We start from the raw sequence: 19,043 nt of genomic DNA on the forward strand, positions 1-19,043 counted from the left end.
TGTTAAATTGTTACCTGTTAGTGCATTTGCAAATGCCATACCACAAGTGATTGCACCATCGAGTAAAGTAAATAAAAGCCAACGTTTTTTTACTAATCTTTTTGCCTGAGTTACTGAATCCATATTTTCATTGGATATTACTACTATTTCATTAGGTGATTTTTGGGTTAGATCAGCTATACAAGCAAATAATTGTGCTGAAATTGATAACAATCCACCGCCAATAGATCCTTCTAATAATTCAGATACAATCAAACTCCAGGGAGAAAAATTGAAAAATACGATAATACCTTTAACAGGCATAGAAAAATAAGTAATAAGAGGAGCCGGTCAAATATAATTACGTATAACTTATATTGTTAGATTTCTTCATATGAGGATGAGTGAGAATGCTGATTGCAAAAGAGTGACACAGATGCTGTTGTTGTCTTTCAATACAATATAGTTGAAAAAGGGTAAGAAAGATGTTCGGTGCGCATTTCTAGACCATACTTCTGCCTTTGACCCTATGCCATGACAACTAGTACTTAACAAGTTTGTCAAAATCAACACTGAAAGCTGGATAACCAACTGGCTGTGTTTCTATCTCTCTGGAAGAGAACAGTACACTGTGTTTGGAGAAAAGTGTTCAACATCTCTACTAATTCATGAAGGTGTTCCACGAGGAGCATTTCTTTACCCTGTTCCTTTCTCTGTTTTCCTGCATGACCTGCTATTTCCCACAGGAAGCACTTTTGTTGAATATGCGGACGATCTCGATATCTACCTCTCCACATCCACTTGGAATGAATGAGTTCTTGTCTCTTGTTGAACGATAACCTGTTGTCGGTGATCGCACACTTAACCCTTCTGAATGTCAAAGTGTTAAATTTATTCTGGGGCACGAACAGCACTCAAACACCCCTTTGGAATCCTATAACGCTTTCACTGCTAGAGATTCTGTAGTGAAAACCGTGTCAATGGTCATTTATCTTGGTGTGAATTTTTCCTCTGGTCTTTCTTGTTCTTCTTATGTTTTAGTTATCGAAGAAAGTTTGCCATCTGACTTATTATATAAAGGGGCTGCATTTACTTTTGCGATTTCTTAGTACCTGCATAATATTATTTTTATACTGCTCCCGATTATACTTTCCCAGGTTTTTGAGAAAAGATTTCAGTGTATTGCGGGGAGTGCGGAAGGCAGTTAGCAAAGTGTGTGAATCGTTTTAAGTCATTATTAATATGGTTACGGATAGATATTTAAAACCTTGCAAACCCCTAAGAAGTGTTATCAAATAGTAACCACCCACTTTATTCATATCGTTCTCCTTGTATACCTCCTAGTAAAACAAGGCGCAAAAATGCATTACAGTCGATGCACTCAAACAAAGGCATAAAAGCTCTACAATGCCTTATCTAGCAAATATACTGTGATAAACAAGTTGTTAGAGTTCAGCTAGTCAATAACTTGTATTCTTAAACATGTTTCTAATTAAAAAGTTGTGCAGATCTCAATCTTAATAAAAAGCATTTCATTTAATTCTCAGTAGTTTATTTACTTAATTTATATTTATGTGTATCCAGTTATCACCTTTTGTTGTAAAAGGAACCTGTTAAAATACCTTTTCCTGAGAATTCTATATTCTACTAAGCATATAATACTGAATAAAGCCATTAATAATAACAAACGGAAGGTAAGTGAACAATTTTCACTAAGTATTGAATGATTATAAAAAAAAACTGGTTGTTAAATGTCTAATGTACGATAAACATAAGGTCAAAATGTGGTAGTCTGTAAGTTAGACAAAAATGATGGTCCTTTAACACTAGTGCCATCAGTGATGCATTCTGAATGGCACATCCTCTTCTTTAGGCTCGAATGGTTATGTTAGAAATGTCCCGACTTTGACTGTTAGCTTGTGTGACTTATTGTGTTGTAATTGCTTGTGTACGATTGTGAATTTTTTTTCTTTCCACTTAATCGCAATATACTATTAGTCCTTTTATTTCATTACTAATAAAGAGATTTTCGTTCCGAAAGCAATTAAATGACTATATCTCTAAGGTACTTGTAAACGTATACGGGCCCCAACAACTGTATGCATAATTAAACACATATGGTAGATTTGGAAAGTTCTCCAATCCGTACCTTGAATTAATTTGAACTAGGTGACGATAATAAGTCAACTTCGTTTGATTTGTTACGATAATTGGTGTTAAGATTATTCACCTTAATTATAAAGATGTTAAAGATTCTTGTTAATTGCTGGGAAAAAAGGAAGTGTTTTTTTACAGATTAGTCAGTTATTCCAATCTTTTGAAATTTTAATCAAACTGTTGCATGATATATTCAGTCTAAAAAGATTCCAGATTTTCCTGAATAATACATTTGAAGAATTAAATTAGTGTGAAAATTAATCCAAACAATTAGCATTGTAGGACACCATGGTATTTTGAATATCAAAGTATTGCACACCTAAGTTAGCAATTTTCAATGACGGTAGTAAAGTGGTAGGTTAACTGTTTAATTTACTTATACAATCAAGAGGTGATGCTTATCAGAAATATGTGATATATATGAGCAATACATTTAGAACGATCTAATCACATATATACACGTTAAAGCATTTATGTACGACAAATAAACACTAACTAGACAAATCAAAAGATAGGAGAAAAACGAAGATAATAAGGAAACCAATGTGAATCACACTATTGAATAATAAATCAATATTACCAGAGCAGTTTCGATGTGAGTGCACATTGTTTTTGAACACACAAGAGGGGTTTGAAATCCCATACAGTTAGATCATCAACAAACCTAAGTACCCGACCCAGACAATTTTTATACGAAAGCACAAAGGCCGAGTCAAGATCAATCTGCTCTAAATGGGTCGGTTGAATTCATTTGTTTCTATAGCTATTTTGGTATATTTTCAGCAACCCTAACTTACAAACCGTGTGTGGACATGAATATATGAAAAGGATAACTAATTAACTTTGAAGTGGTTTAGTTCACTTAGTTCACAATATACTACTGATAAGCGTAAGGTAATTTTACCAATAGAAAGTCTGCTTTGACAGATTTAAACATAGGTTCACTGAAAACTAATCATAGTATGTTTCGAATGTCTACATGCTGTAACATCACTGAAATAGGCAATGACTTCTAGTAAATTCATGCACGACCCAATCTGTAACAAAATAAAGAAAAATAATTTAAGAGATTTATTGTATAACCTACCAAGAGCTAAAATTCGTAAAGCTTCTCCTAATATTATAATTCCCAACGTCAATTGCCGACCATAATTATCTGATAGGTAACCAATGATTAGTGTTGAGAAAATTCCAGTCCCAATACCCAGAAAATTTTTAAGAGACTGTATAAAAGCAGCTTTCTTTTGTGCAGCTTGCAGTCCATCCGTACTAAAAACAATCCAAATAAATCAAAATCGTACCACTGATTTTGTGTCAAACATGAAAGTATTTCTCTGGAAGATTCCTGGAAAATCCAGTAAAAGCTTTTAGTAATAAATACATTTTTTGTTATATCCCAATGAGTAGACAAATTGTATTTCTGGCGTTTCGTGACTTTATGTAATGGAGTAGGCGAGATAATCATCTCACAACGGGGGAGCGTGTATACTGTTCAGCAGTTTGCTCGATTCTACTTTACGGCTGTGAAACATGGTCTATGAAGGCAGAAAACATGCACGGACGGAAGGTACTTGACCATAGGTATTTTTAAAGCATTGCTCGCATTTTTGGAATGACCGAGTGAGAAATGTTGAGGTTGGGCATAGCTTACTTACTAAAGGTTGATGAGGCAGTGGATCACCATCAACTGAAGATGAAACATTTATTTAACTGCCATCTACCACGATGAGTTAAGCTAAAGCCAGCAAGACAAAACGTGACATCAGTTCACATAATTATGTAGTATTTGTATGATCCATGTTAGTAGATGCAGACTACCTCGTTGAGGTCCGCGTGTTATTCACGATCAACAGATAAAGAATGGACGACAAAGTTCAGAATCAATCACAATGATGTAAATGCATTCACTTTTTATATTCCTCTTGATCTTAAATTTCAGTATCTCTTTATACATACCTTTCCATTGTCTTTTAAAACTATGTTACAAACGCTCACACTTTCTTTTTACTATCGATACTATATTATTTTGATCTATTTTGCTAGCTTTACCTCATCGCGTTAATCTAGCATGGTAGCTTGGTCAGTCCATATCTGCACCAATCTCTATGTTGATGACATTTAAGTCTGCTGACTAATGAGTTTTAAAAAGTATATGACGAAATAAGTAGCTAAATGTATGAATTAGATTTTCATAAGTTTTGCGACAAGTGCAGAATTGCTGATATTGAAATTCAAAACATGAAACAAATCCAAGGTATTAATGAAAAGAGCCTATCTATTTTTATGATCAGAATAAAAATGAATTCAACGCCATACTTCGTTAGTGCATGTTTACAAAAGCGTCCTTGGGTGTAACAGTTTGGATCATTTCGTTGTTGATATTTTAACTGAAATGTGATCAGTGTTTTTGGGATTTATATACCTTGTACATATTATCTTGATACAACCATCATGCCACATGTTTTCCACATATTTTACCTCTGTTGGCCAAAAAGAGATTTCGACAGTGACCTTGAGAATCTAGAAACTAATGAGTCTCTGAGCGGTACTATACGGTTAAGAAGAACAATGATTTATCATTATGAAGATATGTCAACCATATTACTGGTAGATAAGAATAGTATGATGTTACACTGATAAGAAAAATTTTGAACATGGATATATGTTATAATCTCTTTCTTCTTACGGTTATGACCCAGCTATTCCTATTGCTTAGTATTCTCGGACACCGATTCACTCGACAAGTCCCCAAATCAGAACACGGTTGAACAGGAAGAGATTATATTCCAAATAACAAGGTTAGATGGAAGTAAGAAGCACGCCAGAAGCACAATAGAGAAAATGTCAGTATATTTATAGTTTTTACATAAGAAGATTCCAGAGTATTCTCCGACTATCGACTAGTGCTGATTGGATAAGAATTAGCCAATCAGCGTGCACCAAAGCAATCATGCATTGAGCATGCTTTAATCCAGTCTATGTCCCGCTAACAATATATCTAATAGATGAGTTTATTATCAAGATACTGAAAAAAATATTTGTTATCTATACACCATGTTTTGAGGAAAGATAATTGTTCAGGGTGATTAAACACATGTTGGATGCAAGTGCTACAGTCAGAGTGGGAATCTTCATCACAAGATTGTATAGGCTGAAGTGTCTTTAAAAAACAGAGACCACAAAACAACTGTCTAGTCTTTATTTAGGATGACTCAAAAGCGCTTTCGTTAAGCCATTTTCAAAGAGGATATCCCACAGGATTTCAGCTATCGTGAAAATTACATTAATATCCAGAGGTAAATTAAATCTCATTAGTTTTCATCTTTTAACATCAGTCAATTTGCGATATAATGAGAGGATATCAAGATCAATCACGTGAACTCTTGGGAAATGCTCTGAAAATACCCCATTGTGCATTTTTTATTATTCATATTCAGACTCACATGTCACTTTTATTTACCAACCAATAATCAATTCCTTGTTCAGACAGACAACTGTAAAAAAATAAACAATAGGATAAAACAAACAGCTTAAAATCTACATAAAGCATATCTCAATATTGACAATATTAACTCAATTTTTAATGGTTTGGATAACACGTTGGCTTTTGAAGCGAACGGTACTAGGTTCGAGATCCAGAGCATCAACTCTGAGATTCAAGTATATTCAGCTGACGAATCCTAAATAGAACGTAAAAGGTGTCCTGGATTCCGCTGCTAGCCACATTTCATCTAGTTTACAATACTAGTTAAAAGTTGTCATCGTTTTTCTAATAGATACAGCAGTTAAACCAAATCGCGTTGAAGACTATGGATCTAGTGAAATAATATGATTTAATACATGATCCAAATGATATGTGACTGAATCAAAACAGAAGTATTTTAATTCCCATGTTCGATTTAATGTACATCAAGTCCTCTATTTAGAATGTAAATTAAAAATTGATGGCAAATATTAATTGAAGTGAAATAAATCTCATCACGATTAGTTACATGCTATTAGACTGTAAATCAGTACTTTCTACTAATCATTTATTTAAACTGCCTTGATTAATTTAATATTCTCATATATCCACGTAAATATTATCGTATATCAAGGCCTAATGAACGTCTAATTGTAAACAATATTGTTCACTTATGTTTTTTTTCTGAAAACATACTAAATCATACGAAAATTAATTTAAAAAAAACTATAAAATAATACGAACGTCTAGATTTAAGTTGATTTACAGATATCCATAAACGTTCAAGAGTATTTAGATCATATTTACAAGCATAAGATGTATAATCCAGTCAGTTTATAAAGATAGTATGAACTAGCTCTTAAAGAATAGAGCAATATAATTTTAAAGGAAAATTCTCGCCGAATTCCTTTAATTCATTATTAAATGAAACTTTATTTTACGTTCATGAAGTAATGTGTTTCTAGTAAACTATCCCAGCGCAAGAAAGTTTCAGACTAAACAGACTGAGCACAGTAATAACAGATGAATGTACCTAATTTTAAAATCTGACTAATAACACTTTTCCGTACAACTATTAATTTTACTGACAAAACGACGTTAATTCAAACTTTTCATTACTATCAAGTCTATAAGGTAGGCTTGTATATGCATATCACGGTCATAATAGTTTAAATAGTGTCTTCCTTAATATCAAAAAGCGTATAATTCAAACCCTTGCTACTATTGATCTAAATATCATACACATTAAACAATTTAATAGTCATCTGGAGTCAGTAGCTCAGTGAATAAAAAGCTAGATGTTCAAAAGGAAAGGCGATGGATTAAAGCCCTCGGGTAAATATAAGCAGGGGTTTGAAAGTGGATCCAACTGACGAGTCCCAGATAGGGTGAAACATGCGTCCTGGGTTTCACTGCTAGCAACAAGCCATTTACTTTATATAACTTGTGACAAAATGACTATATTGAGGTGATCCAGACAGGATGTCAAAAGTCAGTCTCTAGTACCAAGGCCTTATCACTAACGATATAACATTATTTTGTTCATTGATCACTACATTGTTGACTGTTTTGTGTGTCTGATGCCAGTAACACAGAAAGCAAGATCATCAGAACTCGATACACCTTAGAAAATCAATGAAACATGAAGATTTAATACGTGAATTTTATTTTTCATGTAGGACGAAAGCCTAAGTTATTTCTTTAATTTTATGTCACCGATTGTTTAACAATGTATCTTGTCATTAAACGACCTAGGAAATTCAAATAAAATATATAAGGCCTAAAAGGTAACAACACTATGGAAACTTCTTCGACACTACGGCGTGCCTCAGAAGATAGTCAATATCATAGAGAGTTCATATGATGGATTACACTGCAAAATCGTGCATGGAGGACAGTTGACAAAGTCGTTCGAAGTGAAGACCGGTGTTAGGCAAGGTTGCTTACTCTCACCCTTTCTCTTTCTCCTGGTGATCGACTGTATCATGAAGACGTCAACATCTGAGGGGAAGTATGGGATACAGTTGACAGCTTGAATGCAGCTGGACGATCTAGACTTCACAGATGATCTGGCCCTTCTATCGCACACGCAACAACAAACGCAAGAGAAAACGACCAGTGTAGCAGCAGTATCAGCAGCAGTAGGTCTCAATATACACAATGGGAAAAGCAGGATTCTCCAATACAACACAGAATGCACCAATCCAATCACAATTGACGGAGAAGATTTGGAAGATGTAAAAGCCTTTACATATCTGGGCAGCATCATTGATGAACACGATGGATTTGATGCAGATGTGAAGGCGCGGATCGGCAAAGCAAGAGCAGCATATTTACAACTGAGGAACATCTGGAACTCAAAGCAACTATCAACCAACACCAAGGTCAGGATTTTCAATACAAATGTCAAGACAGTTCTACTGTATGGGGCGGAAACCTGGAGAACTACGAAAGCCATCATCCAGAAAATACAGGTGTTTATTAACAGTTGTCTACGCAAAATACTTCGGATCCGTTGGCCGGACACTATTAGCAACAACCAACTGTGGGAAAGAACAAACCAGATCCCAGAGGAGGAAGAAATTAGGAAGAAGCGCTGGAAGTGGATAGGACACACATTGAGGAAAGCCCCTGACTTTGTCACAGGACAAGCCCTCACATGGAATCCTGAAGGCCAAAGGAAAAGAGGAAGACCAAAGAACACATTACGCGGGGAAATGGAGATAGACATGAGAAAAATGAACGGGAATTGGATGGAATTAGAAAAGAAGGCCCAGGACAGGGTGGGTTGGAGAATGCTGTTCGGCGGCCTATGCTCCATTAGGAGTAACAGACGTAAGTAAGTAAGTAAAAGGTAATACCAATTTTTAAAAAAATAAGAGCACAATAATGTCTAAACATCACTATGATAATTACTGAATGCGTTTTAATCTGAAATCTGACCATTTACAAGGAAATTCATTACTATTTGGTGCGATGTAGATTATATGAAATGCTTTTACAGTTAATAAAAAATTGGCGTGATTTATAAATCAGAAGGGGTTTTGTGGAGATTGTAGTAATTTCAACAATTGAGATCATGAGTCAATTGAATCAAGACCACCATGGAAAACCTGGAAGCACTGGAAGGCCGTTTCGTCCTATCGTGGGACTCCTCAGCAATGCGCATCCACGACCCCGCCTCGCGGGATTCGAACCCAGGACCTATCAGTCTCGCGCCAGGCGCTTAACCACTAGACCACTGAGCCGGCATCCAACGGTGTTAATGTCTAACTTCAACCAATCCACGAAATTGAGCCACACATCCACCATTATCATAAGTGAGTTACTATCTCACAAATGACCTGGTTGAACTCCACTGGTCATTGCTTCTCACCAGAACTCCAGGATATAACTCTTGAAGCCAGTCACTAGTGAGCATATGTTGATTCGTATCAGAAGGGGTTTTGTGGAGATTGTAGTAATTTCAACAGTTGAGATCATGAGTCAAATTCAGTTTATAGGTGCTAATAAAGTGAAATGAATTTGCATCCATACAAATGCGAAAGATTTATATTATTCTTGGGATTTAAAAAAATATGTAGTGCATATGATAAAACGTAAAAACAAAATTGAGAAACTGTAATCCTGTTTTCCAGGTCCACGTTTCAGGCTGCATCGGTGGTGACAGAATGTATTTTGTAAATTCACCTCAGAAAAATTCGGAACCAGAGAACGAAAAAACACAGAATCATACTTGCGAACAGTTACAAATACAGCCAAATTTATCGATCAGTACAGTAAAAGGCCTCAGATACTGCTACAAATCCAATCCAAATTAAAATTATAGCACCAAGCTCATATCAGCTGATCCACATCACTTATCGATTTTAGTAGTTCATGCTATGTCCGAAGATTAAACTATGGGCGAATTCGAGAAATTATTTATGGACTGTTATTATAACGTGCATATATTCTTATTGCATAAATATTAAATAACCAGATTATATCTATATTTCCCTTATTATAAGCCTATATTTGACCAATTGGCTACTATTATACGATTTACTATTCTTAAGTTATTCCCAGTTTTTTAGTTACAGCATCTGACACTTGTATAATAATTCGCTTTCATTTTATAGTGTGATGCGATCTGGTCTGCTTGTATATAAACCAAGTGTCCGAAATATACAGAGTCTGGTGTTTGTGTTCTGGACTAAACCAGGCGGGAGTGGACGAGGTGCTACCACACAGAAGACCAAAAAGGATTAAAAGTTGACTCAAGGCTGGTCGTGCTGGTTGACGCATCACTGGTTTAGCACAGGGACAACGTCATACAAGTCATTTTGATTGATGATTTTGTCACGTGATATTCGACGGGCCATATGACATATCAGTTTACTTGGTAGATAAACAAAAACGTAAACTGAAGTAGAATATAAATCAGGTAGCGAATCTTCGTTTTTTCAAAGATTAATACACAGGGCTCGGAGACTCCGAGAATCATCCAATAATTATGAAATAAGTACGTGAACATTTTATTGCGCTTCTGGTTGTTAGCTTGTTGAGCAAAAAACGAAATGATATTGATAAGAATACGAACGATGATAACTGGTCACTAAAATTCCAAGAATGAATATACACGAAAATCTATGTAACAAGACGGGATATCAGTAAGTTATTAAAGATAAAACTTACACTAATTGTACTGTCTTACCTGTAGTAAACAAACTGGTCACTTATGAAGAATGACATACATACAGAAATGAAAACAGATAGTGCCAGAACGTCAAGATTTAAAACGACTTTTGTTTCGTTAGAAATGCGCATCTTCAGCCTACATACAACGGACCTAAAAGAGAGAAGAGCTGTACGTTTCTTGGAGAAATTTCTACTGGCCTTAAATCAATATACATCTCATTTTAACAACAAATGGTAATGAGTATTGAGTTACTCATTACCATCATTTTGCCTTTGATTTCACGCTTCTCTAGACAATTAGTTCGCATAAAAATTGTAGAAACCTTTGAAATGAATTAATACGTGAATGAATGTTGTATCAATAGCGGTGTGAAAATAAAATTTCTTTAGTTATTTAAAAAATTTTCAATGAAAAGATACAATGAGTATAAATGGCACATGGAATATTATGGGACTAGAATTGTTTTTGACTGCTTGGTAATATAGTGTGCGTAAAATCCGAAACCGGAAAATGGGGCACATTCAAATGTGAAGTGACAATCCGGTCAACTACATAAAGTTTCAATGTCCTTCAGTTAGAATAATCTCTCATTATGATTAATGGTACTAAAGTTACAAAACCAAGAGGAGAGAAGGTTATATAACTGCTCAAAGATCTGAAAATTCGAACGGTAAAATGCAGGTTTATAGCGGATTGATATTGGAGAGATAGCATAACTATTCGTGTTAAAGGTTTTCGGATTCGCTAGTGTATTGACACATTGCACAAACTCGATGTCTTAAAAATTTCAGTTACTTTCTCGGCAACGAGCGTAGTGCATCCAGAGACACTTAGTAAGTCCAAGAAGCATAAAGAGCACATTTAAAATAACCAGAAATAACAAACTTATTAACTAGGAGGCCAACTACACACGACAATATAATAATTATTCCCGATCTTATTTTACGTTTGAAACTGAGGAGATATTGATAGTACCTAGGAACTTTCTAAAAAAAATCCACAACACCATTTAGTAGGTAGGTTCAATAAATAAATCGTTCGTCCCAGTAAAGCGCACGAAACTGTGAATGTAATTGAATTGGTATTTAGTAAAATATTTGCCTGAAGTCATCAAGATCAAGGTTAAGCTTGGCGTCATACAAGGATACGCAGCGGGCTCAAATAAACGTTTCTAATCCCTGAAAAAATCAGGAACAGTAATGTTACTTTCTCACCTACACCCTAAATGGGAACCACTATATAGTGAGTTATTTATATCAGGGTGGTGTACTAGACGTTAATTATGTTATTCCCAGTACATTAAGACTGATGAATGCTTTTCAGTTTCATTACCTATTCCAGAATCAGTTGGAAGCATCAAGCGTTGTAATCCCAAATATAAGATATACGAATGACATACGAATTAAAAACACCACCGTTTGTAATAAACAAACGCAGAAGAAGCATAATGAGATGCTATCCTAAATACTATCAAGAACGAGATCAAAAGAATAGTTTAATGATAGTTTGGCAGGACTAAAGGTTGACAGCGTTCACTTCGACGCTAATCTGTAGAACGAGTACAAATTACTGATATTCCGAAACACCCTGAAAGACCTTCAACTCAGGGTTGTTGGCGGAAGTTTGTATTTATTGTGGCTATATTTTAGACGACGAAAATAATTTGGGATACATGATATTCCTGAACCTGATTGGGAATGATAGATTTTGTTACCAACTTAAAGTAACCACAAGGTATATAAGGCTTAGAACTAACTAGACATATTGCTAGAGTTCCGCTTCTATAACACCTTAATAGTTAGGCTGATGGTGTTCGTCAATTGTGCCGTATAGTTGACCACTTAGTTAATAAGTTTGTTATTTCTGGTTATTTTAAATGTGCTCTTTATGCTTCTTGGACTTACTAAGTGTCTCTGGATGCACTACGCTCGTTGCCGAGAAAGTAACTGAAATTTTTAAGACATCGAGTTTGTGCAATGTGTCAACACACTAGCGAATCCGAAAACCTTTAACACGAATAGTTATGCTATCTCTCCAATATCAATCCGCTATAAACCTGCATTTTACCGTTCGAATGTTCAGATCAGTGGGACTATAATTTATGGACGAACCAATCAGATTTACGATAAAAGGTCTTAGCACCTGACACTTCACATTCGTTAGGCCAAATTAAACCCCTTTTCGTTGTTTGATGAAGTCAGTATCCCATTTTGCATTTATCGTGAAAGTACTTTGGACGCTTAAGTAGAATCACAGCGACGTAAGGAAAGGTAATATTAATTTATCCTCTCTAAAGAAAAAATAATAAAATATAAGCCGACACTCCGATATACACAGAAAATGCTTTACATTTATCAAGAAATAAAACCCAAAACACTCAGAAATGACGCAAGTGTGCAACTAAGACAATCTGACAAACGATGCTAAATGTTTTAGGTTTCGAAAAGTTTACGTATGACTTAAGGTCATGTTATAACCTTTCGTTCAATTTTTTCGAAATAGGTGGGTGCAAACAAGATAATTTCTTTACCAACCCCTCTTATTGTAACAGTGTAATCAAGCACTGAAGGTCTTTTCACTAAAGTATAGAACTTTCAGTTTATTTAAGTCATTGTGACTTGAGTGAAAATGAACTCAGTTACTGTAGACCATTGAAACTGTTGGAATCAGAGCTACCATATTACCATTCAAAATAGTTACCTGGTTGTAATACATTGGATTGTCGAGAAACTACTAGAAGGCAGTGGCAAACAGAATTAAACAAATTGATTGCCCAAGCAGTATGAATTATCAAAGAGTTAGCTTAACGATCAAACGGTGGTGACAAGGAATGAAATTGGTAACTACAGGCTAGTTAAGATAGGCGAAGGAATACTTGCAGTGATGGATATGCATCAGACTCAGCTCACCCAGAAAAACATGATAAGAGATGGAAACGTTGTGGTCTTGAAGCTCTAAAATAAACCATTTCATCAAAGAGGTTATGGTCCCATCGGTTTTAGGAGCATTGCATCGAGTTCAAACCTAATGCAGTGAAAATGCCGCACGTATTTGGAGTTTGACGACGCTTTCACCAGCAACACCTAACATGAATCGTACCCACCAAGTGAAATCAAAAGACAAAAGCGAGGAGGTTCAAAGATATATTTGATAGGCTATCAATATATCGAGGACCGTTTGATCTAATCTGGTTAGCGATTGCAGGGGTTATTGAGCACGGCGTTCACACTCGTGATCTGGTGCGGATGCATGACCGAGCGCCTTCAGCTATGTGAGTCCATTAAAACTAATGTGGTCAGCATCCAATATTGAAGACTTAAAGAGCTATTTATTTTGGGGATTTATTTACCGCTACAGATCGCTCCCTCCCTAGTGGGACAGTGATGACCACTAGACGAGGCCAGCCAGAAGACTAAGCTCAACGAGTTTGTCGTTGGTAAATAATCTTCTGATAGCTTGCTAGGTTTAGCAGCGTCCGGTCGTCTTTCCATACTATAAGGGACCATGAAGTAAAAAAGAAAAGTACAATTAAAATTTCGGTTCTTCGTAAACTTCATCGTTCTCTTTATCATCTTTGCCAGCCGTCCTGGAAAAGGAAAAAATATGTAAGTGCATGTCGAAATACACTTGTACGCGCGTAAAAAACAAAGCGGGCGAAAAAATGGAAAATAAAGTCATGCACACGTAACAGCGTTAAAAAGGATCTTTAGAATATAGTTTATTTTGTTTTGTTTTGTTCTTTTTGAGATAGAAATATAAATATACAAGCATATTAAAATTTCTTTTTTTTTAAATTATATGTAGTACAAAAGAAAATCCAGACGATTTAAAGTGTCAACTAGTATCTTACGTGAAATAATCGTTCAACTGTTCTGGAAATCTTACTCTTCTTCCAGAACGCGCCGTTTTACGTTTATTTTCAGACACTGCCGAAGTTTCATCGTGTGTGTCGGCTGTCGGTTGGGGTATTATAAGTGTAGGAGTCGTACCGAACGAAAATCGACGTATATAGGATTTCCTTCTAAACACGCTGCTTTGAGGCGATCGATGCTGATGCTATCGTTGGTTTCGTTCTTATCGAACATATACTAATTGGTTTCGCGTTGAACAACTTTGAATGGTCCTTCGTATGCTGATTCGAGAGGTCGTCGATGTGAGTCTCGACGAACAAAAACGTGTGTACTATATCATAAGTCAGGTTGAACGAAAACATCGGTTGATTGCGGTCGAGTGGAAGCAGGTTTAACTGAACTCATTGCGTTTGTAAGCCTGTTTGTGTAGGAGGTTAGATCCATGTTCATTGAAGAAGATGAAGGGTCCATAAATTCTCCTGGAAGTCGAAGTGTTGTTCCATAAACGAGTTGAGCCGCCGTGTATCCAATGTCAGCTTTCACTACATTGCGAATACCTAGTAAGACGAGTGGAAGAGCGTCGGTCTACTGTGAAACGTTTGCAGCTGATAGTGAAGCTTTTGGTTGTCGGTGAAAGCGTTCTACCAACTCGTTTGCTTATGGATGGTAGGCGGTCGTTCGGAAGAGAGTGGTTCCTAATAGTGCGGTCAGACAATAGAAAAGTTCAGATTCAAACTGGCATCCATGATCTGTAGTGATAGTTGAAGGGCAGCCGAAGTTTGCTACCCATCGTCCGATGAACTGTCTTTAGAAACTTACAAGGCCGTTAAACGTGAGCAATTGCTTTGTGGTGGTCGGTTCTGGGTAATCCAGAATTGCCGCCACTTCGGTCCTAAGGGGTCGAATGCCTTGAGTATCTATAGTATGTCCTAGGAAGTCTAAGGAGTCCGTTCCGATTTGACATTTCTTAATGTTTACAGTAATGCCATGTTTTGTAATCGGTCAAAAGCAAGATCCAGATGCTGTCGATGCGATTCGCTGTCCGGACTTGCCATAAGGCAGTCGTCAACATACGCATGTAAGAAGTTGAGACCTCGAAAAACATCATCTAAGAACCTTTGGAAAGTTTGGTCAGCGTTTCTTAGACCGAAAGGCATTAGCGAAAATTCACGGAGCCCGAAGGGAGTGATGATAGCTGTTTTCAGAATATCGTCAGTAGCCATAGGGATTCGGTTATACGCTTTAACCAAGTAGATTTTCGAAAAGGCAGTTGTACCTTTCAAGGTAGCTGTCAAATCGTGAATGTGAGGCGACGGGTAACGATCGGGAATGGATTTTGCATTCAATCTCCGGTAGTCACCAGTTGGACGCCAAACGTTGCTGTCCTTTTTAGGGACCATGTGCAACGGAGATGCCCATGGGCTGTTTGAGAGTCTTATGATACCTAAGTCTATCATGTGGTCAAATTCGTCTTTCGCCAACCTTAGCTTTTCGGGGGCTAGTCGTCGTGCTTTAGAGAATACAGGTGGTCCTGTAGTCGTGATGTGATGTGTAACGTTGCTGGTCACACACGGTAGTTTCGCTTGCGTTTGCTGTATCCCAGGATACTTATCGAGTAGTGGTTGATAAAGTGGATCTATCATATCCTTAATTGTGACTGGGGATAATCTGCAACCAGAAAAAGAAGTTACCCAAACGGATAATTAAGTGATTCCGTCTACTAGCCTCCGTTTGCGCGTATCAATGATTAGATTATGGTGTTGTAGAAGGTCCTTACCAATGATTATCATAGAAACATCTGCAACAACGAAGATCCAGTGAATGGGTTTGCGCAAACACACGTTCAGGTAAACGTACCTTTTGCCATACGTAGCGATAGGTTTTCCATTTGCCACCTGTAAGTTTAAAGCCAATTTCATTAGGATCTTACTACACTTGTGACAACATTAGGTATTTTATTGAATAGTGCTTGCGATATGTCAATAAAAATGAAGTCTCGTCAATGGTTCAAAATAAATTCAAGGTAACAACTGAATACACCGTGGTCTGATAAATGTAGAGTAATGGAGAGTTTCAAACTAGGCGATAATGACCAACAGTTCCATCTTCATTTCAATCGAACCAACAAACGATACTCACCATCACTCACTAAATGGAACAAGTGACTCTACTTGAGTTATATCACAACCTGAATGCAGTAGAAAATGTGACTTACTCGAACCAAACTCAACGCATTGAAAACATAGCAAACAAACTCGGAATTGAAGTTACATGTTTTCACCTCCAGTGTGGTTGCGTGCATCCACCTCTGTGAAGTCACATACTAGAACGGTAGACCATTCCATTGTTCATTTACCTCCATTTCCTTTATCGGTTGGTGTCAACTTTCCATGGAAAATGAGTGCAACCAAACTCGATAAAAGCGACAAGTGTTAAATAATTTTTCATACGTCACTAATCGATTCGTGATATATTCGAGGAAGGATCATTTCATATTTACAAGACAACTGACTGGATAGATGAATCAGCACATTATCTCACGGTGTAAGCCGTAGAATGACAACAACTGTATCAGAAATCGCAATCATAATAACCATCGTAATTACTTCTTAAAACTATTTTCAAATGTTTCTGTGTCACTCATGTCATATCGTGCAAAACTGAATACCATGATTACCATGCATAATAAATCGGGACTTTAGTGACCCTTCATCTTAATCTGTTCATCAATAAATTACTGAATCAACAAAATCATTCGAAGCATGTAAACAAAAACCAGATAAGTTAACATCTACATCATGATCATTTGATAAAGGTCAATAGATTTCAAAAGAAAAGTCATGTCTATTCTGAACATAAACAACTAGTGACATTTCCATCAGAAATCAATTTAAAATGACTTTCTCACTTATCTGCGTATGAACATTATGCAATCAATAATCAATTACTTATGAAATCCAAAAACGTTTCTACTCATTCTATATCATACATGCAATATGTATTAAACTCACCTAAATCACTAACTAATCCAAACGTGATCTCATGCGATTTTCTACATTTATAAACTTGGGTGAAGAATAAACGAATGTCACTGCGTAATCATTAATGTGTAGGTCTTTCTGCATGACTGATAGAGATTTACGCAACAAATTTCATAACTGGTCAAGGTTTCGTGTCAAACGTGCATGAGAACAATCCGTCTTAACTAGTCCATGATTTGTTTACTTTTCAGCGTCTGAAAAATTTAGATCCTGTGGTGATTATGATTCTGTCAATGGTTCTACTTGGTTCAGTGTCAGCTTTAGCGGACTTACAGTATGTTGCTGTTTATTTAATGGGACCTCCATTCTTGTGGAGTCCAGAAACCGTTGGACTATATTCGTAAGTATTTCACTCGAATTCAAACCAGGTGATATATTTGGTTTCTGCAATTTTACAACAGTTCCTCTTAAAGCAAACACTTCTCAGTCAAATATGCAAATTATTTACTCAGTCAATTGCTTTTCAGCAGTGGACAATAACCTCAATATATTCTGTCATATCGATTGATGCACTTGCATTTGTCTCAAACTTACAAATCAATTTAGTTTCACTAAGCATTATTATAACAAACCTGCATATACTAAAATGATACACAAATTCGCAACAAGTAGCTAGACAGAAAGAAAAATTGCATGAGATTTCTATTGTTGTGAGAATAAACTAGGTGTTTTATTCTCTCATGCACACCAAATTGATTTAGGCTTGACGAGAGTAACGGAACTTATTAAGTATCTGACACTGTTTGTTTAGCTTTGCCACCTTATTCGAAATCGCTTCAAATTACACAGCTTCCAACGAAACATGTGTGTAGCTTAACACAAGAGCACTTGCATAAATAGTATGCATCTATTTAAACTTGACAATTCACATTTCAAGGGAGTAATAAATGGATTCCAGAACAAATGTAAGATGTTTTGTTTGGATTCACTGATTTCAATGTTTAGTTAATCACATAAAAATGAAGTCATCTGCATCTCACATGATTAGAATTAATCAAACATTAAAGCAAATTAGATAACCCTTATTCTCTAACCCTGGATTTAGTGCACGAATTTCCAGTTAACTGATATAACGTGCTTCGATGATTCAACAATTCATACTGGTCTGATAGTGACTTCATGAACGACATCGTAACTAATCCTACACCAGCAATCATCGTCCGTCGAAGTGTGTGGCGGTCAGACAGACGCAATACACATCCTAACCACCTCAATTGATGGGTTTTCACCGCCTTACAAACCGATTTGCCATCGTTTCTCTAGTACCCTATGCGTATTTTCAATACCGTCCACTCCGTGATCTAAACACCTGTCAGTATTGTTTCAAAGGTACCGACTGTGGCGTGGAGTCGAATCGTGATTGACTACGAACACCGCTACCAAAAAACACGTGCCAAAATATCCATAAAATCCCCCGGAAGCCAAATATCAGAAGGCAGTTAATGGACCAAGTCGAGATATATTTGCTGGCGATCTCGTGGTATCGAAAGGATACCGAGATCGTGTCAGGAATGGTACAGGTGGAAGCAGGAGAAAAGAGTACTTGCGTACAGCACCAAAAACCGCGGAACAATGATGGAAGGTAATGTAAGCACAAAATGGCTATAATTAGCACAGTTAAACAAAAGCACATTGAAACAAGCACTGGTACAGTTGGTTATAATAATAATTGTTTTTATTAAACCAGTCGTGTTCTCGTGATAAAAGTGAGTCACTACAGGGGCCCCCCGCCAGAAAGGATTTGCACTTTCGATAAGTGGAGGTTTGATTCGTGGGACTGATCGGTTGACGAGCGATTGTAGGACGAAAGATTTGGCGAAACAGGAAAGCGATCGTTGATCGTCGAGTTGCCAACGAAAGGTCTTTTTCGG

General features: G+C 36.5%; 1 protein-coding gene across 1 annotated transcript in view; it reads right to left on the reverse strand.

Moving 5' to 3' along the window:
* Nucleotides 1-12,760, reverse strand: part of MS3_00003699 (uncharacterized protein) — a 29,618-nt gene extending 16,858 nt beyond the window's left edge. The window contains exons 1-2 of the mRNA XM_051211558.1: nt 12,630-12,760; nt 15-12,570 (exon numbers count right to left, since the gene is read on the reverse strand). Of these exons, the coding sequence (XP_051071629.1) occupies nt 15-303 (289 nt within the window). The 5' untranslated portion in view covers nt 304-12,570; nt 12,630-12,760. The remainder of the gene's footprint in view (nt 1-14; nt 12,571-12,629) is intronic.
* Nucleotides 12,761-19,043: the final 6,283 nt, after the last annotated feature.

This window comes from Schistosoma haematobium, chromosome ZW, assembly GCF_000699445.3.
Source record: "Schistosoma haematobium chromosome ZW, whole genome shotgun sequence".
NCBI lineage: Eukaryota > Metazoa > Platyhelminthes > Trematoda > Strigeidida > Schistosomatidae > Schistosoma > Schistosoma haematobium.